The sequence below is a fragment of the Sapajus apella genome, unplaced genomic scaffold (assembly GCF_009761245.1).
Source record: "Sapajus apella isolate SASKATOON/1434 unplaced genomic scaffold, GSC_monkey_1.0 scaffold44, whole genome shotgun sequence".
NCBI lineage: Eukaryota > Metazoa > Chordata > Mammalia > Primates > Cebidae > Sapajus > Sapajus apella.
The window spans coordinates 10,755,968-10,779,872 of record NW_022436984.1 but is presented as its reverse complement, the minus strand read 5'-3'; the positions used below and the strand labels follow the sequence as shown (position 1 = coordinate 10,779,872).

Below are 23,905 nucleotides of genomic sequence, written 5' to 3'. Positions count from 1 at the left end.
CAAATCCCTGGCTGTCTTCCTACAGACAAGACTGTTTTTTGATGGGACTGATATTAAGAGAAGTAGGACCTTTTGTGCATTCAACTCATTGATAAAACTTATCATCGGCATGAGTGGCTTAAAAGAGGAAAGAAAGAAGCTTTCAACTAAATCCAAAAGTGCAGTCATTTTCTTTACTGCTGTTATTTTAAAAACCGCTTCATAACCATTGAAAGAGAATTGACAACTATTTTAAAAGATTAAAGAAAGGCAGATGTCTGCAAATAATTCCCCTCCATCAGCCCAGAAGTCTGTATTATCTTCGGCTATTCCTGCTGTGCTTCCAACTGCTTCTCCGTGTTCAAGTCCTAAGACGGGACTCTCTGTCCGACTCTCTAATGGAAGCTTCAGTGCACCATCGCTCACCAACTCCAGAGGCTCAGTGCATACAGTTTCATTTCTACTGCAAATTGGCCTCACACGGGAGAGTGTTACCATTGAAGCCCAGGAACTGTCTTTATCTGCTGTCAAGGATCTTGTGTGCTCCATTGTTTATCAAAAGGTACTGTATGTGCTGTTAATGTCAATAGTAATATTGTTGCTGATGCCTTCCTATAAATTACACATGTATGAGTGAGTTAAGACATACTGATCCATCAATAATTTATTCTGAGTATTTTTGGAAGAGTTCTGATGGCCTGTGACTGAGGCTAAAGTATGAAATTTCGGAGTCTAGCTAATTGGTGCTTATATTCCAGATTTAAAATACCTTTATTTGGTCAGGTATGGTGGCTCACACCTGTTATCCCAGCACTTTGGGAGGCTGAGGTGGGCAGATCACCTGAGGTCAGGAGTTCAAGACCAGCCTGGCCAACATGGTGAAACCTCATCTCTCCTAAAAATACAAAAATCTGACAGACATGGTGGTGGGCACCTGTAATCCCAGCTACTTGGGAGGCTCAGGCAGGACATGCGCAGGGAGAGGGGCAGGCAGCTGAGATTGTAGTGAGCTGAGATCAGGCCACTGCACTCTAGCCTGGGCAACAGAATGAGACTCAGGTCTTAAAAAATAAAATACATTTATTCTAGCTTTGAAGTATCACTCTTCTGTTTGTCTCTTAAAAGCCGGAAAATCTGTATAGAGTCAAGGCAGCATAAGAAATCTCATTTGTTTTCAGAGAAAATAGGAGGTAGAGGGCACAAGGCCCCCTGGGACACAGTAGCTAGTGGCCAAGTCCCATGTCCATACCTTGTTCTTTCTAGGTACCCTGTGTTCTGCACTCTCTTTCTTTTTTATCCATTTCCTTCTCTTTAGAACTTGATTATTTTTCAAAGAAGACATTCGGAATCTTCCTAAACCGTCATTTAATATAGGACCATACTCTCTCTCTCCGTCTTTTAAAAAATAGGTAAATTAATTTTGAATATATGACAAAATATTTGAAAATTCAGGGTGGTTTTATATTGTTTCTCATTCACCCTCTTCCTTGTACTGTGCCATTTTTTTAAGGAACTTTAGCTAAATATCTGTAATAATCCTGATTTGATGGATGAGGCTAGTGTGTTTTCTGTGTTATCAAAACTGTTTATATGGGTTGTATGAATTGGTTATATTTTACTTTTAATGGATTTTCAAGCATGTTCTAGATTTGTTTCAAACAAATTGTAAACTTTCTATTTGCAAAAATCCTATCTCTCTGGGAATTCAGGCCCTTCATCTTACTGTTTTTGTTTCAATTCCTTATGCTTTATATAGTTTTTCATTATCTTCTGTTATAAAAGTAATTAGCAACCCAAAAATGTTATGCAGCTTGTGAAATGACCTATGCTGCCTTTGTTTTAACAGTGACTTATTTATGTAAATGTGGTCTAAATGATTCCTAAGAAAGAATAACTTCTGTAGACCTGTAGAACCCTGTATCCTTCCATATTTTTGCTTTTAGTTTCCCTTCCGTTATCCTTTACAGAGTTTTTTCAAATACTTTTGCAACAAGATTGTAATTTTTTACTTAAAGAAAATATTTAAATACATATTTGTAACTTAAATGTAATGTTACCTTTTTATTTGAGACCATAGAAACTCATAACCAGTGTTTTTGATGAATCTCTGTGAGTTAGTTTCAATCTTTGGAAATTTCGTTTATTTTTTCCAAATATATTTATTGAATACAACATGTTCTTTTGAAATATGTATATGTTGTATAACGGCTAAATTGAGCTAACTGATTTACTTCTACAGAGGCTTACCAATGTTCTGTAAGATTATTCTAGAATCAGTTATTTCATTAACATAAATGTGAGGAGTGGGTCAATGGGTGAAATTCTTGGAGAACTAGATTAAAAATCATCTGTGAGCAACTAGAGTGATGTCAAGGAAATAAGATGTAACTTAAAAAGGATAATTCAGTGTAAACTTTATACAAATATAAAATAATTATCAATAGTGAATATAGCAGCATAAAATAGATACAGTAAACTGAATTTTACAATGACTCTTGCAGTGGAATCATCATTCCTCAGGAGGAACTTTCCCCATTCTCTCGTGTCTTCTACTCATGTTGAGTGCAGCTTTCTATAAATGTCAGCTGGTTGATAGTGTTCAAATCTTCAATATCTTTATTGACTTTTTTCTACTTTATCTTTTCTTGAGAAAGGACTATTGAAATCTCCCAACTATAATTGTAGATTTGTCTGTTTCTCCTTTAGTTTTGTCAGTTTTTTTCTTTGTTTTTGTTTTTTTGTTTTTTTTGTTTTTTTTTTTTTTTGATGCTCTCATTCTTTGCAGACACATTTGGGACTTTTATAGTCTTTGATATATTGATGCCTTTTTCAATATAATTTGTCAGGATCTTGTTCTGAAGCTTACAGATGCTTCTCGGCTTACAGTGGGTTATGTCCTGATGAATCCATGGCAAGTTGAAAATACTAAGTTGAGGCCAGGCGTGGTGGCTCATGCCTGTAATCTCAATACTTTGGGAGGCCGAGGCAGGAGGATCACAAGGTCAGGGGTTCGAGACCAGGCTGGCCAACATGGCAAAGTCCCATCTCTACTAAAAAAATTTTAGCTCAGCGAGGTGGTGGGCACCTGTAATCCTGGCTACTCGGGAGGCTGAGGCAGGAGAATCACCTGAACTTGGAAGGTGGAGGTTGCAGTCAGCCAAGATTGTCATTGTACTCTGGACTGAGCAGCAAGAGCAAAACTCCATCTCAAAAAGAAAAAAGAAAGAAAACGTTAAGTTGAAAGTGTGTTTTGATTTATGATATTTTCAATCTGCGGTGAGTTTATCCCATTGTAAGTTGAGGAGCTCTCTGAATATCTATCCCTTTTGCACCACTGTAAAGTTGAAACTTTGTATGTCAGATCATCTTAAGTGAGGAACTGTCTTAAGTGAGGGGCTAATACTTTGGTATTAATCATTCTATTCATAAAAAATTAGTGTTTGCATTGTGATATATTTTCACATGCTTTACTTATAACCTCTCTGTTTCCTTACATAAAGTAGAATTTTGTGCAGCTTCCAGTAGTTGGGTATGCTTTTTAAATTCACTGTCAACTTCTGCTTTTTAAGTGTTTAGACCATTTCTATTTAATACTGTTTTCCATATAGAAAACATGGGTTTAAATAGATTGTTTTGCTGTTTTCTATTTGTCCTTTCTGTTCTTGGGTTCGTTTTGCCTTGTTTTGAATTATGTTATATAATTCCATAGTATCTCCACTGCTGGTTTACTATACTCTTTACAAATTTCTTTCATCAATTCCTCTAATGCAGGGGTCAGCAATCTGTATCCATAGGCCAAATCTGGCCTATCACCTGTTGTAAATAGAGTTTTATTAGAACACAGTTGCTCAGTCATTTATATTTTGTCTATGGTTGCTTTCGTTCTGCAGCAGCAGAGTTGAGTAGCTATAACAGAGACCATATAGTACTGTATGGTCTAATACCACCAATCCTATAATCTACTGTCTGACCTTGTACAGAAAATATTTGCAAACCCCTGCTCTAGTGCACCTTATCAGAGTATCTTCAAACAATATCATACCACTTTATAATATAATATGCACCTTAGAACAGTATGTTTCTATCTTCTTCCTATTGTCGTTTGTGCTATTGTTGTCATATATTTTATTTCTACATGCAGTCTACTATTCTTGTTATTCATAGTGTTTAGATTTTGTAAAGTCACTGAGAGCACTGAATTAGCAAATAGTGAGCCATTGTTCCTAGTGGAACTTAGTGGAACCATTGTTGCTAGTGGGAGGATAGGTTCCTGCAAGCCTTTGGTCACAATATTTTCGTCAACCAATAAATACTAACCTTGTTTTGTGTGTTTCTGTTTGAAGACACTTAATATTTATTGTTGATTCATTAACATTGTGCTCACAGCTAACAGCACTGTTACTTATGCCTGAATGAAACTTATTAAACACACATATTTACTCCATAAGGCACATCATAAACTTTTTGTACTTGGGAACACTAGACAGTGCTTCAGCACTGTGCTTGGGACCCATTTTAAACAGAAGACTAACAAAAGATGAAAACAATGCAGAAAATATGGCACTAAATAGACTGCGAAAAGGACTCTTATTTATACTATAAAAGCTGAAACGAGAAGGCAAAGCTGAAACAAGGCAAAAAAGCTGAAGCAAAGTCCTATAACAGGACTTTCACTTGAAGTATGTAGTACGATGGAAAAGCTGTATTTGCCTCTGAGCTGTGCTGTGACAGCATTTGAACTAATACATTGTTTTAAACTTTTTTAACTCCCAGCCTACTGTTGGAAATAAGTTGAAGGAGTATGAACCAAGCTCCTTGTCATATATTTCCAAGAATCAGTAATTTTTGATGAAATAATAAGTTGGCCATAATCAAATGAACAAACATACATTTTGACAAATGCGGGCTTTATTTCTGTATTGGTGTCTATTTTTTCCCCAGAGAAAATGTTACCAAGTCTATTTTGAACAGCCCACAAGATTTTCTGATTACTCTTATCATTGAGCATTTCCTGGTTAGCTTTTTTAAAAATTAGAAACAAAAGGTTCAAAGCTTGTTTTGTCATATTTATGGGAAAAAAAAAAACCCTAATTTAAGAGTCTTTTACCATAGGCCACATGTTACAAGGATTAGGATTCTTAAATGTTTATAAATTCCATGCATGTGGCTGCAAAGTTACATGCATTTTAAATGTGGACTTGATTTGTAATAGTGGTTTTGAACCCAGGCTGCACTAGAGAATAACTAGGAGCTTAAACAGGTACTTCCTAGACCAATTAAATCAGGTTTTTTGAGAGTGGAGAGTCTGTTTAAGAGTTCTATCTATGATTTTAGTAAGAGTCACAGTCTAGAACCTGTAGTCCAATGGAAATTAGAACCTGTAGCCTAAGGACCAGACAAGTAACAATCTGAAGTTACATTTTTTTCAAGAATTCAAATTGTATATTTTTTCATATGAATGCCGTCTTATTTTCAACATACTGAAAATATACTTTTTAAAAATCTTATAATTAAAAATTTCAGAGAGGTCTGCAAGTGATTTTAGGTTAATATAATAACTGCAAATTCTAGATAGATTTTCTTTCCCTGGTGGCAGTGTGTAGAGAGCTAAATAGTTTTATACAATGATCCTACACCTGGGTGCCATTATCTGTTATGGCTTTGCCTCAATTGAACAAATATTTATGGTGCACTACTCTTAAGTCAGTGCTAGATAACTATGGAATCTCTCAAGATGAAAGACAGATTCCCTGCCCCTGTGATTTAAGCTCTAGAAAAGAAGATGCAAGTGTCAAATTGCCCTAATATAAAGTAGATGTAAGTCCTAAAATAAAGGCACAATATGATAAAAGGACTCAGGAAGGAGAATGAACTATCAGCTTGTTGGAACTATGAAAGCATTTTTAAATCCTGCTCTTTGTCATCACCAACTGTAGTACTTCACCTGGAGAAATAAGCTTTTGCTGGTACAATGCCTTGCTACTACTTTCTGATAGCTTGTAGCATGGATAAAGCCAGATACCTTTAACATCCTCACTAGTCAAGTTTTGTGATTCTGCTTCCTAGTGGTGATCTAAATTTTGAGTTCGAACTAGTTATTCAAGGAATTCATGGTGATCTCTGCCCTTTTCAGTCCACAGCAGTTAACTGGACATTTGTAGTTGCTAGCAATGAGCAGGTGACAGAAATATGTGATTGCTTACGTAAGGCATTACTGCAAGATTACTTACCAAATAATGCTGATGATTCCCCAAAGGGAATCACTGTTCCAGATTCCTTTCCTAAGCTTCAGACATGCCATAGTCTATCTTTTAACTAGCCTTGAATACCTTTTCTTTGCTACATCCTCTGCTTAGACCTCCAGCAAGTTTTTTTCTGTATAGGTGTTGGCATCCTATTTTAACATTCATAATGCCCATTGTAATTGTCCCTTTTCTTGACTGTATCCACTATAAAATTAAGCTTTATGATGCCAGATACCATGGCCACAGTAGGTGTTCAATGAATATTCCTTGGTTTAACAAATAAAGGAAAAAATTAATATGAAGCAGTATAGTGTTACAGTTAAAACCATGAGTTTTGGGGCTAAACTAGAGTTCATTTCTACCACTTATTATGTAATCTTGATTTCTTACCTGAAAAATGAGGTTAACAATAATACTAATCTCGCATCATTGTGTATATTAGATGGTTTCTTTTTTTTTTTTTTTTTTTGAGACGGAATCTTGCTCTGTCGCCTAGGCTGGAGTGCAATGGCACAATCTTGGCTTACTGCAACCTCTGCCTCCCGGATTCAAGCCATTCTTCTGCCTCAGCCGTCTGAGTAGCTGGGATTACACGTACCCACCACCACACCCGGCTCATTTTTGTATTTTCAGTAGAGATGGGGTTTCACTATGTTGGTCAGGCTGGTCTCAAACTCCTGACCTCTTGATCCGCCCACCTCAGCCTCCCAAAGTGCTGGGATTACAGGTGTGAGCCACGGCACCCGGCTAAATGGTACATTTCTAAAATGCTTAGGCCAATACTTAGCAAATAATAATCACACAGTATATGCTAGTTTATCAATGTTATTATGTATTAATCTGATCTTAGTGGTTTCCAGACTCAAAAGAGAAATTCAACTATTACACTTTGAAAGCCCTCTTTGTTGAAAATTTACTAGAATTAGCCAGTGGTGATCTAGAAATGGCTGAAAACTACCATCAACTAAGATTGTGTTAATTTTTTGATGTGTGCTTTACAGAGTATACACATTTGTCAGTTTGTTTTCTACTCTTTAGAAGACAACTGACTGCTTCCTTGATCTGAATGGGTACTCACAGTTTTCTATTAGCTTTACTAATTCTCCTTTTATTGATACAGAAAATTAGGGGTTAATGATATGCCAATTCTGTGATTTATTTAATCTTCTGTTCTTGGGCTGCATGTGAAAACCTGTGATTTCTATATTAGAATGTTTTGGTATAATATATTCCTCAGGGCATAATGTGCTTCTTTAGATTAATAGTGATTGCATATGTGACTTAAGAATCTTATAATTTTGAGGTCAACTAATTTAACTAGTCAGTTAATTACCATTGTTGAGCAGTGAGTAAGTAAGCATGCTTTTCTGTATTTCTGTACCCTTAGGGTTATTTGAGATGTTCCTGCGTTGTATGCACATGTCCAAGAATTAAACCCTTTAGAGTCAACTCTGAAGGGATGGGAACAGTTAAGTGAAATTGCATAAGATCTTTTGCTGTCACAAGAGGGACAGGAAAACTAACCAAGAGTGCATAAATATCTCCATTAGGAAAAAAAATGATTTAAAATATTTAGTAATAATTAAGAATGGGTAAGTCCAAATATAAGTAAAATTTTTAAATTTTGAAAATTTTTAAAAGACTTTGTAAAATGAATGTTTCTTATTATGTTCCTGAAAAAGGAACACTGATAGTGTGTGATTTTTATGTCTCCAATTAAATTTTTTTCTATTAAGATTTTTATTGGGATTCTTTTTATTCTGGCAATGTTATTCTAAAGTTTATCTGGAAGGAAAAGTAGTCAAGAACATTAATTTAAAAATATGAAAAATAAGAGAGAAAGGAGAAAAACCTACAGTAACTGAAGTTATATACTGTCTGAACAGAAATAGCTAAGCACAAGATACCTTTAGGTATGCCAAAGGAGGCATGAGAAATTAAAAGGAATCATTTTTCAAAACAAACAGCTTGGAATAACTAGTTTTAAACAGCTGAAGGACCATAAACATAGACCTTCGCCTAATATCTGACACCAGCCAGGTGTGGTGGCTCATGCCTGTAATGCTAGCACTTTGGAGGCCGAGGCTGGTGGATCACCTGAAGTCAGGAGTTCAAGACTAGCCTGGCCAACATGGCAAAACCCCCTCTCTTCTGAAAATACAAAAATTAGCCAGACGTGGTAGCAGGCACCTATAATCCTAGCTACTAGGGCAGCTAAGGTAGGAGAATGGCTTGAACCCATGGTGGAGAGGGAGAGGGTGGGTGGTGGCAGAAGTTGCAGTGAGCTGAGATTGCACCACTTCAGTCTGGGTGAAAGAGCAAAACTGTCTCAGAAAAAAAAAATCTGGGCCGGCGCGGTGGCTTATGCCTGTAATCCCAGCACTTTGGGAGGCTGAGACCGGCGGATCACAAGGTCAAGAGATCAAGACCATCCTGGCCAAATGGTGAAACTTCGTCTCTGCTAAAAATACAAAAATTAGCTGGGCATGGTGGCGCACACATGTAGTCCCAGCTACTCGGGAGGCTGAGGCAGGAGTATCACTTGAACCTGGGAGGCAGAGATTGCAGTGAGCCGAGAAAGTGCCACTGCACTCTAACCTGCTGACAGAGCAACACTCCGTCTCAAAAAAACAAAAAAAAAAAAAAAAAGAAAAAAGTCTAATACCAAGGTAAATTTCAGTGATTAAAGGTGAAATGTGAAAACTCAAAAGAAAATTAGTATATAATGGAATTGACTATCAAACCACTGGACAGCGGGCAACTCACTTTCAGGTCAATAAAAGAAATCACGAAAAGATCAGTTTAGAGATTTTATTAAAAATTATAATGGGCTGGGCACAGTGGCTCACACCTGTAATCCCAGCACTTTGGGGGGCTGAGGCGGAAGAATCACTTGAACCCCGGAGGCAGAGGTTGCAGTGAGCCGAGATTGCACCATTGCACTCCAGCCTGGCGACAGAGCAAGACTCCATCTCAAAAAAAAAAAAAAATTATAATGTATGCATATGTAAAAAGCAACAGAATTGGGGAAATGTTACGGCAAGTATTTTTTTTTTCTTTTTTTTTTATTGCATTTTAGGTTTTGGGGTACATGTGAAGAACATGCAAGATTGTTGCATAGGTACACACATGACAGTGTGATTTGCTGCCTTCCTCACCTTCACCTGTATCTGGCATTTCTCCCCATGCTATCTCTTCCCAACTCCCCACCTACCACTGTCCTTCCCTTATTTCCCCCCAACAGACCCCAGTGTGTAGTGCTCCCCTCCCTGTGTCCATGTGTTCTCATTGTTCAACACCCGCCTATGAGTGAGAACATGCGGTGTTTGATTTTCTGCTCTTGTGTCAGTTTGCTGAGAATGATGGTTTCTAGGTTCATCCATGTCCCTACAAAGGACACGAACTCATCATTTTTGATGGCTGCATAATATTCCATGGTGTATATGTGCCACATTTTCCCTGTCCAGTCTATCATCGATGGGCATTTGGGTTGCTTCCAGGTCTTTGCTGTTGTAAACAGTGCTGCAATGAACATTCGTGTGCATGTGTTCTTGAAGTAGAACGATTTATAATCCTTTGGATATATACCCAGTCATGGGATTGCTGGATCAAATGGAATTTCTATTTCTAGGTCCTTAAGGAATCATACGGCAAGTATTATGTAGGTAACTGTCTTCTTTCTACATATAGCTCATGTACTAGTAAGAAAAACTGATCTTAATAAATACTTGGTCAAATGATATGAGAATATGTTTTACAAAAAGATTAAATTAGTAAACAAGCATGAAGGAGGATGGTCAAAACAGTAGTTTGTAAATACAGTTTAGATATCGTGTTAAGTTGGGGAAAAATAAAATTGGCATTCCCAGTGTAGGAGAGAATATGGTAAAATTTCATAGAAATAGAGAACAATCAGTGGTTCAAGGCTTGTAATTTAAAAACTATATTAAATTCTAGGAAGAATACTACAAAACATACATGAGGTTTTTTTTCCCAAGAAAATACTTCTATCAGATCGTTTTAAGTTGAGCTTTGCTTAAAACTTGGATATGACCAAAGCGTTCACTCTTTGAATTTCATCCAGTTTCATTACACATCCCAAGGGTGGAGTAGGGTGGAGTTTCTTTTGTTGTTGTTGTTGTTGTTAGCGTAAGCCAAAACTTAGCTTCCTTTTTTCAAAGCTTTGAAACCCTTCCAATATTTGTGATATATTGATTGATGCTGTCTTATTCATCTTTTATCCTCGGGGATGCCTTACATTTAGTAGACATTTGGTAAAGGACACGTTTTACCTGCTTTTACTTCTAAAAACATGATACTGAAAAAAAAATTATTGATGAGATGATTTATAATTATTAGAGCTGAAAAGAGATAGAAATGAGCAGATAAGCGTCAGTATTCTTTCCCATCTTGTTTCATGTATCCAGTGCCTTAGTTGTGCCCAAGCTGACCCCACTAGCTTAGATTGTCAGATAATTAGTTTGTAGAGCTTGTTCTTCCTGGGATTGTGCAAAAGGCCAAGCATTCTTCTAGAATGCCCTGAAATTTTTAAAGTTATTTATTTCCTGAGGACACCAGTGAACTTTTTCCTTATTCCATATAAGAATGTGGATTAGGACTTTGGACTATTTTATTGGCAAATGTTACCATCTTAGTATCTGATTTTAATATATAAGATCAAGTTAAACACTTGGTTTTCAAATGACAAGATTTTGATCCCCAGGGGACATTTGGCAATGCCTGGATACGTTTTTAGATGTCACAACTGGACAGGGGGGTGGGGTGGGGGGGCAGTGCTTCTAGCATCTAGTAGATAGAGGACAAGGAGGTTGCTGTGATGCACATTGAGAGCCCGATACAACAAAGCATTATATGGCCCAAAATGTTAATAATGCTGAGGTTGAAAACCCCTGGGTTAAACTGATGCAGTAACAGAATTTCTGAAGTTTGGAGAAATCCACATTGTCTCTCTTTTAGTGCTATTGTAGCAGTGTAGTAAAATACGGAATATGAATATCTCCTAGATTAAAATCTTACAAGTGTGAATTGCAGCTTGAGGTCTTAAACAGGATTTCTAGTTTCGCCTGGGCGCTTTTGTTTTTGTTTTTCGAGACAGGTCTTGCTCTGTCACACAGGCTGGGGTGTAGGGGCACAGTCACGGCTCACTGCAGCATTGACCTCCTGGGTTCAGTCCGTCCTCCCACCTCAGCCTCCTTAGTAGCTGAGACCACAGACTCCAGCCACCACATCCAGCTAAATTTTTTATTTTTTGTAGAGATGGGTTTCACCATGTTGCCCAGGCTGGTCTTAAAGCCTCAGGCTCAAGTGATCCCTCTACCTTGGCTTCCCAGAGTGCTAGGATTACAGATGTGAGCCACAATGCCCAACCTATTTTTAAGAACAGTGCACAGTTTTTATTGCAAGTATGAATATGGTTAATCTGAATTTTTAACCTATATATATAAAGTTCCTATATCTTGTTTTGTAAAGCAAAATTAACAACAGACAAGATCTCTGCCTTCTAGAGGTTTATAAGCTAAAGGGAATGTGTTTTTTACTGATTAAACCCAAAGAACTAGCAAGACTGGGAATCGGGAGAATGCAGAAGGCAGGCAAATCTGAGCAGCAGGTAGAACTGGAATTGAGCCGAACAGAAATTTGCTGATCAGATCACAGCTGGAGGCCACTTACAAGACTGAATACAGGTGAGAAAATTAATACTGAGGGAATAGTCCAGAAGCCTTGCCCATCTTACAGTGATTGTTCATGCATGGATTTTCAACCTTGAAATTACATTAACTTTGTTATTGGTGTGTGCTTAAAAAAAAGGAGAATCCAAAGAAGAGGTAGCAGAGTATATTATACCATAGCAGAGTTTTGGAATCAAGGAGAGACACCTGGGTTGTTGCTATTCTGCCACTTTGTTGTTTTGTGATGATAGGCCCTTTTCGAACAGCAACTCACACCTGTAATCTCAGTGCTGCAGGATTTTTCTCGACCCCTTCATTGGACTTGTGACAGGGGTGCCCTGTTTACTTGGCCTACCACACTCAACCTCTTTCTGGAGGGAACGTGTGAGCAAGCGAGTGCAGGATCTAGCTAACCACTTTGAGCTATGGCAGAAGCAGACTTCATGCAGGCCCTGCGGCAGCACCCAGGTAGGGGTGCCTGCGACCAGCACCCCCCTTTGGCCCCAGAAGATGTATTATAATACTCTCTTAGCTCTGCCATCCATGGATAGCTCTGTGTTGTCAGCTCAGTGGGCCCCTTGCCTCACTGCGTGGGGCGGCTGCCCTCTGCCGTCAAGGGCAAAGGGCCGATGTGACAGCCCTTTTTTGGGTACTTTTACTCAGTGAGCCTCTAGCTTTTGTCTGGCATCCAATAATAATGAGATCGCCCAGACACTTGAAGGATGGTGAAGGCAGTAAGTAATGGGAAATGGCTCTTAGCAGAGGGGGATGCAAGAGAGGGGACTTGGACGGGCAGGTAATCTTCCCCTGAGGTCCAGCCAGCTCTTCCTGGTAGTCAAGCCATCTCTCTGAAGTCCAGCTGTCCCTCCAATGTCAAGTCACCTCTCTCCAGTCAAGCTGCCTCTCTCTCTCTCTACTGACTGAGTCTGGGGTATTCATAGGCCCAGGATGGGGTGGGGGCAGGCCGTAGGTAGTTTTGGAAAAGGCAACATTCGATTGATAAAAAGACATTATTCAGAAAGACCCAATTGGGAGAGAGCAGGCAAACAGGGATAGAAGTTCTCACTTTGGGCCTTGGGTTTTAGGCTTTTTATCTTGAAGGTGCGGTTTCACCAAGACCCACCTGTCTGTCTAGTATTTCTTTGCCTCCTTCCTCTGTTATCAGCACTTGGGGAGGCTGAGGCCGAATGATTGCTTGAGTCCAGAAGTTTGAGATCAGCCTAGGCAATATGGTGAGACCGTCTCTAAAAAAAAAGACAAAACATGTTTTTAAAGTGCATAGCGATAAATTATTCATTCAGATAATGTTAAATTCTGAAGCTGTTGTTAAAGTGCAAAAATTATGTTTGACCAGGTAAAATAACTTGCAAGCTTCCTACTTGCCTACCATTTTACCGACAGCATTTTAACGAGGTGAACTTGAAACTGTTCACCTTAAATAACTCTCAAAATAAGTGTTGCTTAAAATAATTTTGTTTGCAACTATTGGAACATTTTACGGAAAAGTATAAGTTAATACTGTAAAAAGTTACTTCTAAAATGGTTACAGAAAGATTTTTTTTAAAAAATTCTTGAAGCCATTTTTAATGCAAAAGCAAAGAAGAAATCTGAAGTGAGCAGAGTGCATGAGGGTGGAAATTTAATTGATAAAATTCTGTTACATTCCCATAGGGACTGGGAAAATACTTCATTTTGCACAGTCAAGAGGGGTCATTGGCAGTCTGTAGTAAGCAAATCCAGAAAAGCAGGGGGGAGGGAGGAGCCGTTGGAAAGAGGCCAAATTAGTCCTATTTTGCTTCTACAATGCTAGTTCTTTAGCTATGTCTTTTATTTCCTCTTTTCTTTTTGAGGTAGGCTAGGGAAGGAATTACGGACTTGTCTAGTTTTCAAAAAGTTGCCAACTTCTTCCACATTCCCCAGCCTCTCTATTCTCTTGACTCTTATTCCCTAAAGCAGGATTTTTCAACTTTATTACTATTGACATTTTGGGTGGGGTAATTCTAGTGGGGGCTGCCCTGTGCATTCTACAGTGCTGTACTCACTGAATGCCACTAGCTCAAGTTGTGAAAACCAAGAATGTCTCAGGACATGGTCACATACCTTCTGGGGGCAAAATCCCAGCTGAAGATCATTGCTGTAGAAGAATAAACTAAATAATAGCCAGTGGCAATTACAGACAATTACTAAGCATGTTATCACCTCTACTGCTTTTCTGAACTTTTCCCTTCTCATAAGGGGCATTTTTTTCCTTCAGGAGAATAGAATATTTAGAAGGGATATATATTCATTGTTTTATTGGGCAAGAATTGTATTTTGAAGAATATAGAGACAATAGCATTAGTACAGATTTCTGCCCCCACCCCTTTTGGCTCTGTCAGTGAGTATAGCAGAGTCACAAATGTAATTAAGGACCAGGAAAGATGATTCACACCTGTAATCTGAGCACTTTGGGAGGCTGAGGCTACAGGATTGCTTGAGCCCCAGGAGTCTGAGGTTGCAGTGAACCATGATCAAGCTACATCCTGGGCAACAGAGGGAGACCCCCCCAAAAAAAATGTAATCAAAAAGTTTGCCAAAATATTTTCTCCTTTTCAAATTTACAACTGAAAAAAAAAAATGCTCTTTTCCTTTGTTCTTTATTCTGCTGAAGTCTGATTTAGAATAAGAAGCTATTATATTAAAAGCTCTTATGTTTCACTGATGTCAGATCATTTTGAGAAATTCAACATATGTACTTCAGAATATAAAGTATTTTTGTTTAAGTTTTTTGATATGTTGTTCAGGACTTATTAAAGATCTCCACATAATGAAAGTTATTCTGATGAATAATTGGATTTGGTGTTTTAAAGATGATCAATCCATTAAGAATAAGCAAAGAATGTGAATTCCTAATTTACAGAAAAGGGAAATACAGATGTCACTTAAGCATATGAAAAAATGTTCAACTTAATGCAAATTAAAACTATAAAAATAACATTTTTATCTAAAACCAAATTTGATAATACACTATAAAAATGTGGCAAAAACAAGTACATAATAAATTACTTGCAGAAGTATAAATTGGTATATCCTCCGTAAAGAACAATTTGGCAGTATCTAAAAATGTTAAACTGTTGATGTGTTTGAACCAGCAAATCTAGAAAGTTATCTCATATTCACTCTCAAAAAGTGGGAAAAGATGTGTATTTAGGATTACTCAGTGGGTATTGCTTATAGTAAGCGATTGGAATAGGTAAGGTGTCTTTAGCACTCAAAACTTATTAAGAGTTCTAATCTCTTTTATTTCTATTTTTCTGGATAAATAATTGTACATATTTATGAGGTACATGTGATATTTTGATACAAGTATACAATGCATAATGATCAAATCAGGGTGATTGGGATATCCATCACCTTAAATATTCATCATTCCTTTGTGTTAGGAACATTCCAATTCTACTCTTCTAGTTACTTTGAAATACACAATAAATTGTTGTTAACTATAGTCTCCCTATCATGCTACCAAACACTAGATCTTATTTTTTCTATCTAACTGTATTTTTGCAACTATTAGCCAACCCCTTTATTCCCCCCACCCACTCCCCTTCAGAGTCTCTGGTAGTTGTCATTCTACTCTCTTACCTCCATGAAGTCAATTTTTTTTTTTTTTAAATTTTTCACACATGAGTGAGAACATGCAATACTTGTCTTTCTGTGCCTGGCTTATTTTACCCACCAAAATGTTGTTCCCCACTTTTATCCATGTTGTTGCAAATTACAAGCTTTCATTCTTTTTATGGCTGCATAATACTCCACCATGTATGTGTACCACATTTTCCGTGTCCATTTATCCATTGATGGACACTTAGGTTGATTCCCTATTGTGGCTATTGTGAATTTTGCCGCAGTAACCATGGGAGTGCAGGTATCTTTTTGATATCGTGATTTCTTTTCTTTTGGATAGATACCCAGCAGTGAGATTGCTGGATCATATGGCAGTTTTATTTTTAGCAACCTCCATACTATTTTTCATAGTAACTGTACTAATTTACATTCCCACCAATTGTGTAAGAGCATTCCCTTTCTTTTCATCCTCACCGGGATTTTTAATTTTTTGTCTTTTTGATAAAAGCCATTTTGAGATGAGATGATATCTCATTGTAATTTTGATTTGCATTTCTCTGAGATTAGTGATGTTCAGTATATTTTCAAATACCTATTGAACATTTGTGTGTCTTCTTCTGAGAAATATATATTTATATCTTTTGCTTATTTTTAAATTGGATTTTCTTTTGTTTTTGTTGTTGAGTCGTTTGAGCTCCTTATGTATTCTGGTTATCAATCCCTTGTCAGTTGAATAGTTTGCAAATATGTTCTCCCTTTCTGTAGGTTGTCACTTCATTTTGTTAATTATTTCCTTGCAGAAGCTGTGTGTGTGTGTGTGTATGTGTTTGTTTTAGTAGAGATGGGGTTTCACCATGTTGCCCAGGCTGGTCTCAGACTCCTGAGCTCAGGCAGTCCACTGCCTTGGCCTCCCAAAGTGCAAGGATTACCAGAGTGAGCCACCGTGCCTGGCCTGAGAAGCCTTTTAAGAGCTTGATGTGATCCCCTTTGTCCATTTTTATTTTGTCTGCCTGTGCTTTCCAGGTCTTACTCAAAGAATCTTTGCCCAGACTAATGTCCTAGAGTGTTTTGCCATTGTTTTCTTCTAGGATGTGAGGATGGTTCAACATACATAAATCATTAAACATGAGGTCACATCAACAGAATGAAGACCAAGACCCATATGGTCATTTCAATGGATACCAAAAAAAATTAGTAAAATTCAACACAATAAAAACTTCATGATAAAAACTGTCAACAAACTGGGTATAGAAGGAACATACCTCAAGACAGTAAGGGCCATGTATGACAAGCATTCAGCTCGTATACTGAATGGGGAAAAACTGAAAGCCTTTCTTCTAAGATCTGGAACGAGACAAGGATGCCCACTTTCACCACTTTTATTCAACATAATACTGGAAGTCCTAATTGGAGCAGCTAGACAAGAAAAAGAAATAGAGGGTATCCAAATTGGAAAGGAAGACATCAAATTATCCTTTTTTGTAGACGGTATGATCTTATATTTAGGAAAGCCTAAAGATTCTGCCAAAAAACCATTAGAACTGATAAATAAGTAAAGATGCAGGACACAAAATCAACATACAGAAATCAGTAGCTTTTTCTTTTCTTTTTTTTTTTTTTTTTTTTTTTTTTTTTTTTTTTTTTTTTTTTTTTTGAGACAGTCTTGCTCTTGATGCCCAGGAGTGCAATGGCCGGATCTCAGCTCACCACAACCTCCACCTCCTGGGTTCAAGCGATTCTCCTGCCTCAGCCTCCAGGGTAGCTGGGATTACAGCTGCCTGCCACCACACCCAGCTAATTTTGTAATTTTTTGTAGTAGAGATGAGGTTTCTCCATGTTGGTCAGGTTGGTCTCGAACTCCCAACCTCAGGTGATCTTCCTGCCTCAGCCTCCCAAAGTGCTGGAATTACAGCCGTGAGCCACCATGCCCAGCCAAAATCAGTAGCATTTCTATATGCCAACAGTGAACAATCTGAAATAGAAACCAAGAAAATCATCCCATTTACCATAGCTGTAAATAAAATACCTCAGAATAAGCTTAACCAAAGAAGTGAAGGATCTCTACAATGAAAACTAAAACATTGGTGGAAAAAAAATTGGAAAGGACACTAAGTTCTTTGTATATATATTAACTTATTTAATTCTCATAATAATTATATGAATTAGGCACTATTTTACAGATGGAAAAACTAAGGTTAAGTAACTTAAGATTATATGCTTAGTGAGATAGATGATGATTTTAACAAAAGCAGTTTGGGATTAGTTTTACTAATTACCCCATATCCCATCAGTAGGGACTGGTAAAAGAAAACTATACAGCTGTTAAAAAAAAAAAAAAAAAACTTTTTAAATGAAATGATCTCTAAAATATATTGCTAAGTGAAATTAAAAAAAAAGATGCAGAACAGTGTTTATAGTGTGCTGCCATTTGTGTAAAATGAAGGAAAGATATATTCATGTTTATTTGATATATAAAATATTTTCAGAAGGATTCTGAGAAAACTGGCAACACTGGTGACTACAGGACAGTTAAAGAGGCAGCTAGGGCATAGATGTGCCATCTGCTCTTTTTTGCCTTTTGAACTTTGAATAATTGCCTATTCAAAAATAAAATTATAATTTTAAAAGAGTATATATTATATCTCAAAGTATAAAGTAAATGTCCATGTGTCTATATTGAGATATATAAATGATTGGATGAATAAATAAGTGGGAGAAAATAGATAAATCTCCCATTTAGAAGAATTTCAATAATTTATGTAGATACTCCACCTTCAAGAAAAGGAAGTCAACCTTTCCACTTCTTAAGTGGTCTGCTCATAGTGACTTAATTCCAAAGAGTATGGTATGGAAAGGGGTCGGGGGCATAGTTTTACAGTGGAGAAACCTGACAAACACAACCTCAACCAGCCTCAACAGTGATGTCATGTTGATAGTAGGTGCCCTTGATAGAATGCAATGAGAATGGCACTTTACCTCTGTGATCTGCCTCCCCAAAACCAATTACCCCAGCAATCATGAGAAAAACGTCAAATTCCAGTAGAGAGACTTCCTACAACATACCTGACCAGTGCTTCTCAAAGCAGCCAAGATCATTCAAATCCAGCAAAGTCTGAGAAACTCACAGCCCGAAAGGGGCCTATGTGAACAGAACAGTTAAAGGTGATATAGTATGGATGGGATTCTTAAACAAAAAAAGGGTATTAGGTTAAAAACTAAGGAAACCTGACTAAAGTATGGGCCTTAGTTAATGATGATGTATGGATATCAGGTTATTAATTGTAATAAATATACCATGTAATGTAAAATGTTAATAATGGAGGAAACTGGGTATCGGATAGTATATAGGAACTCTGGACTATTGTCTGCGTTTTTTATAAATTTGAAACTATTTTTAAAAAATAGATTACTTTTTAAAGAGTATGTATAATAAATACATTGAATAATATTTTAAAAGTAAATTTAAAATTCAGGTGTTTGCTCCCTGTTCCCTAGTGCTTAACCATAAGCCCAGAATCATAGCCTAAGCATCCTTTGTTTTAAGCTCCACAGGTGGTTCTGATGTGTGGCCAGAATTAAGACATTGTTTAGAGATCCACTCCTGCTTGAAAACCTATTTTCTGAATTTTTTAAAATCAGGAACAGTAAATCCTTGTATATTCAATTCATTAACAATTTGGTTTTTTTTGTTCTGTATAATTCTTCATCATAATGAATGTGTGCTAATGGTGTATTGCTTTTTAGGTGTTTATCTTTAATATACCCATGTCTCAAGACTTCTCATGTTTTTAGTTCAGACTCATATAATTTCTAAATACCCTACCAAACATACCTATAGATATAGTCACGAATAGCAGAAATCTTTTTCACAGGCTGATTATTATAGTTTTTTCCCTTACAAACTGATTTGTCTGTCATACAAATGAGTATAGTATGAAAACATGTGTTGACCTGGAAAATGACTTTATTCTTTATCATTACCAACAGCTTTTTAGCCTCTAATATACATATGTCTATTTTAATTAAGTATTTTATAATATCTCACTATACCTGCTTTTAAGGCTCATAATAGCAGCTTCATATTGATATTATTCATTAGGTCATGTGCTTAAGAAGGTTATTTGGTCAAAACATTATTGATGATTTGTCAAAACAGTATTGATGAGCCATCTGATTTCTCAAAGATAGTTTCTGGAGAGAAATTTCCTTGTCTCTTTCCATTAACTTACTATATAATTCAGACTCTGCTACTTCTTTTCTGACTGTTAGTGTCACACTTTCTTCAGTATCTTGCTTGCTGTCCTCTTTTGTTCCAGTTCCTCTACACAGTGCTGTCAGTGTTCTCTTTTTAAAATACAGGTTTAATCATGTCCCTGCCTTGCTCTGAGACTCTATGTCTCTTGTCCCTCTTAGGTATACACTAGTAATATAAACCACTGCTATTTATGGGTCACAGTGCTGAGAGTTTTACAGCCATCAAGTAATTTCATTTTGATAAGAACCCTTTAAAGCCAGCCTATAACTCCTATTATTCTCCATTTTATAAACAAGAAACTGATTTAGAAAGGTTGAACAAGTTTTCTAAGGTGCTATGGTTAGTAGGTGGCCAAGTTTGAGCATACTAACAGGTGTCTCTGTTACTATGGCGCCAGTAGGGCTCCCTGTGCTTTTCTACCCAGCTTTCTCCCATCTCATTCTTTAGTCTCAATGCTTGTTCCATTTACCTTGTAACTTCTCATTGATGACACTTGGCCAATGGAAACCCTGCTTCTCTTTTTTAGTTTTGCTCAAATATACTAGATTCCTCTACTCCACCTTCCCAGTTAACATTTTTTATTCCTCCTTCTATAATTTTGTTTATATTTTAATTTTGTCATTTGCCTTATACTGTATATATTTGTTTTTATTTCTAGCTTCCTACTAGATTGTAAGTTCCTGGAAGATAAGGACTGTTCTGTCTTTACAAACTGTGAGGCCAGTATCTTGCACTTAACCAGACATGCAAGAAATATGCTTTTTTGAAATTAGTTATATTCATACAAATAGTAGAGTTTGTGACACAGTCTCACTCTGTCACCAGGCTGTAGTGCAGTGGCACAATCTCAGTTCACGGCAACCTCTGTTTCCCAGATTCAAGTGCTTCTCCTGCCTCAGCCTCTCAAGTAGCTGGGACTACAGGTATACACCACCATACCTGGCTAACTTTTGTATTTTTATTAGAGATGGGTTTTCGCCGTGTTGGCCAGGCTGGTCTCAAACTCCTGACCTCAAGTGTCTGCCCGCCTTGACCTTACAAAATGCTGGGATTACAGGCGTAAGCCGCTGCATCTGGTCTTAGAGGTTTTTTTGGTTTGTTTTTTGAGACAAAGTCTCTCTGTCACCAGGCTGGAGTGCAGTGGCGCAATCTTGGCTCACTGCAACATCCACCTCATGGCAACCTCCGTTTCCTAGATTCAGTGATTCTCCTGCCTCAGCCTCCTGAGTAGCTGGGACTACAGGTGCACGCCACCACGCCCAGCTAATTTTTATATTTTTAGTAGAGACAGGGTTTTATCATGTTGGCCAGGATGGTCTCGATCTCTTGAACTGGTGATCCGCCGCCTCAGCCTCCCAAGGTGCTGGGATTACAGGCGTGGGCCACCACGCCTGGTTACTTTTATATTTTTAATTGAGAATTCTTATACTAATGTTAGATACATATTAAAACATACTCTGAGATTTTACAGATACTATTGGTTGCTCAAAAGGGGAATTAGTATTACAAAAAATTCTAAATATTTCTGTATTTTCCAATTATTTACCCTGGTTAAAAAGACTATAAACTTGTAACTTTCTAATTAATAATTGTTTTTAATTTTTTTAAATTTAACTTTAAAAAAAGATTTGAGAGGCCAGGTATGGTGGCCTCTAATCCCAACACTTTGGGAGGCTGAGGTGGGGGAATTACTTGAGTCTAGAAGATCAGCACCAGCCTGGGCAACACAGTGAGACTGCTATCTCTACAAAACATAAAAAGTTAGCTGGCAGTGGTGGCATGCATCTGTGGTCCCAGCTACTTGGGAGGCTGAGGTGGGAGGATCACTTGAGCCTGGGAGTTTGAGACTGCAGTGATGAACTGTGGTCACACCACGCTACTTATCCTGGGTGACAGAACAAGACCCTGTCTCAAAAAAAAGTTTTGAGAACTCTTTAGAAATATATATAGGAGTTTTCTGATGAGAAAATTAAGGTCAGAAAATGAGATGAAGCTGAGTATTTGCACCTAAAACATATTCCATAAGATCCAAGACTGATGCTAAATTTGGCTGTGCTTTTTCCACTGGACAAAGTAAATGAGAAAACATGTTAAGTTACATGAGCAAATTGTACATGTTATAAAATCAACCAGATAAAGTTATTTTATGGGTCTTCACAAAGAAGGGCTATAATATGAAATAGGTGAACCATATTTTCAGCAGCATCTCTGTGACAAATGCATTTAGTTTAGTGAGACTGATTTAAACCATTTGATGCAGGCAGGCAACATGCTGTATCATTTATTAAAGGATATTCTATGAGAAGCCAAAATAAGTCAGTGAACATTTATAATTCTGAGATCTACTGAAGAATTTTGAAATATCTAGAACACCCAAGGCGCTGGTGATTTAGAAGATGGTCTCAATTTTTAAAAAATTATTTAAAAATTAAATATTGTTATTTTGTAAGGCAAGTATTCAAAATTCTCTCTTAAATAACTTCACTCTGTTAACTGTAGAAAATTTCAGACACATACCTTCATACTTTAGTACCTGGAATACTAATCCCCAAAGTGTTTCGGCACTGTAGTCACAAAATGTAGAAGCTTTGAAATAATATACATAGGGCATGTGTGAACAAATCTGCAAGTGTCCGGCTCTGGCCAAAGGTTTTTTTTTTTTTTTTTTTTTTTTTTAAAGAAAAAGCAGTGTAACGAAACATGTATTCATAATTACAATGAGAAGACTTAAAGACTATGTTAGATAAATGCTAGAGGATATAGGTACATTAGGCAAAAATGTTGGAATTAGTTCTCATAACCGGAGTTTGAGAATTATTGGTCTTCTGTTAGTGTTGTTGAATAGAATTTACCAGGATGATAAAAGTGGTGTATATCTGTGATACTTGGTATAGTACCCAAGGTGGCAGTTGAGTGCTTATACTTTAGTTTGAGGGACTAAATTTTCAATTTTATATAATTTTATTATTTGAAATTTAAATAACTGCATGTGGCTAGTAACTAACCATATAATGGACAGTACAGTTCTGGAGAATGGGAAAGACTGCTTATCTTTCAGGCTAAGAGTAGAGTAGCAGTAAGTTTAAGATTATATTCTCCATCAGTAACTAAATATAGAAATCCTGCATTTGTAAGAGACATGTGTTTTAAAATCATCAGTGATTGTTTATTTGAAAGTTTACATTTCTATTTTTCTTGAACTTTAAAATTAACCAGGATGCTTGAGTATGTGGTTCACCTTTTAGGTATCAGTAGAGTTGTTAAGAAATGTTAGGTTAAAACATTATGTTTTAAATTCTTTGATAAAATTGAAACATTTACTTATAAAAATAGAAAGCAGTGGTTATACTGATACAGGACTATTATCCCACAGTTTCCAGAGTGTGGATTCTTTGGCATGTATGACAAAATTCTTCTTTTTCGCCATGATATGAACTCAGAAAATATTTTGCAGCTGATTACCTCAGCAGATGAAATACATGAAGGAGATCTAGTGGAAGTTGTTCTTTCAGGTAAGTAATGGCTTTTTTTTTATTGCCTTTTCCTCCAAAGAGCCTACTTTTCTGTACTAAGTACTGCATTCTGTTATATTTGGTCTTTGTAATATTGTTAACTTCTTTCATCTCTAATAATAGTTATTATATGATTTTTCCTTTCTGGAATCTTATATCACCATTAAGAAAGAAAAATGGGAACAGTGCCTCACACCTGCACTTTGGGAGGCTGAGGCGGGAGGATTGTTTATACTCAGGAGCTTGAGACCAGCCTGAGGAGCTTAGCAATACCTTGTTTCTATTAAATAAATAAATAAATTAGCCGGGTGTGGTCACATGCAACTGTAGTCTTAGCTACTTGGGAGGATGAGGTGGGAGGATCGCTGAGCTTGGGAGGTTGAGACTGCAGTGGGCATTGATCACACGGCTGCACTTCCATCTGGGCAAGAGAGTGAGACTCGTCTCTTTAAAAAAGAAAGAAAGAAAGAAAAAGAAAAATCAGGAAAGGAAAATCTGTAAATTACTTGAATGTTACTAAGCTAAGGGAATTGTTTGGTCTGAAAGAAATACACTCTTCTCTGAAAGAAACAAACTCTTCTCTGAGTCAAAGAAATTAAACCATTACACTGAAATTGTTTC

General features: G+C 37.0%; 1 protein-coding gene across 1 annotated transcript in view; it reads left to right on the top strand.

Moving 5' to 3' along the window:
- The window catches only part of PRKD3 (protein kinase D3), a 62,994-nt gene continuing 39,089 nt past the window's right edge, over positions 1–23,905 (top strand). Inside the window, exons 1-2 of the mRNA XM_032239320.1 lie at positions 1–541; positions 23,146–23,284. Of these exons, the coding sequence (XP_032095211.1) occupies positions 254–541; positions 23,146–23,284 (427 nt within the window). The 5' untranslated portion in view covers positions 1–253. The remainder of the gene's footprint in view (positions 542–23,145; positions 23,285–23,905) is intronic.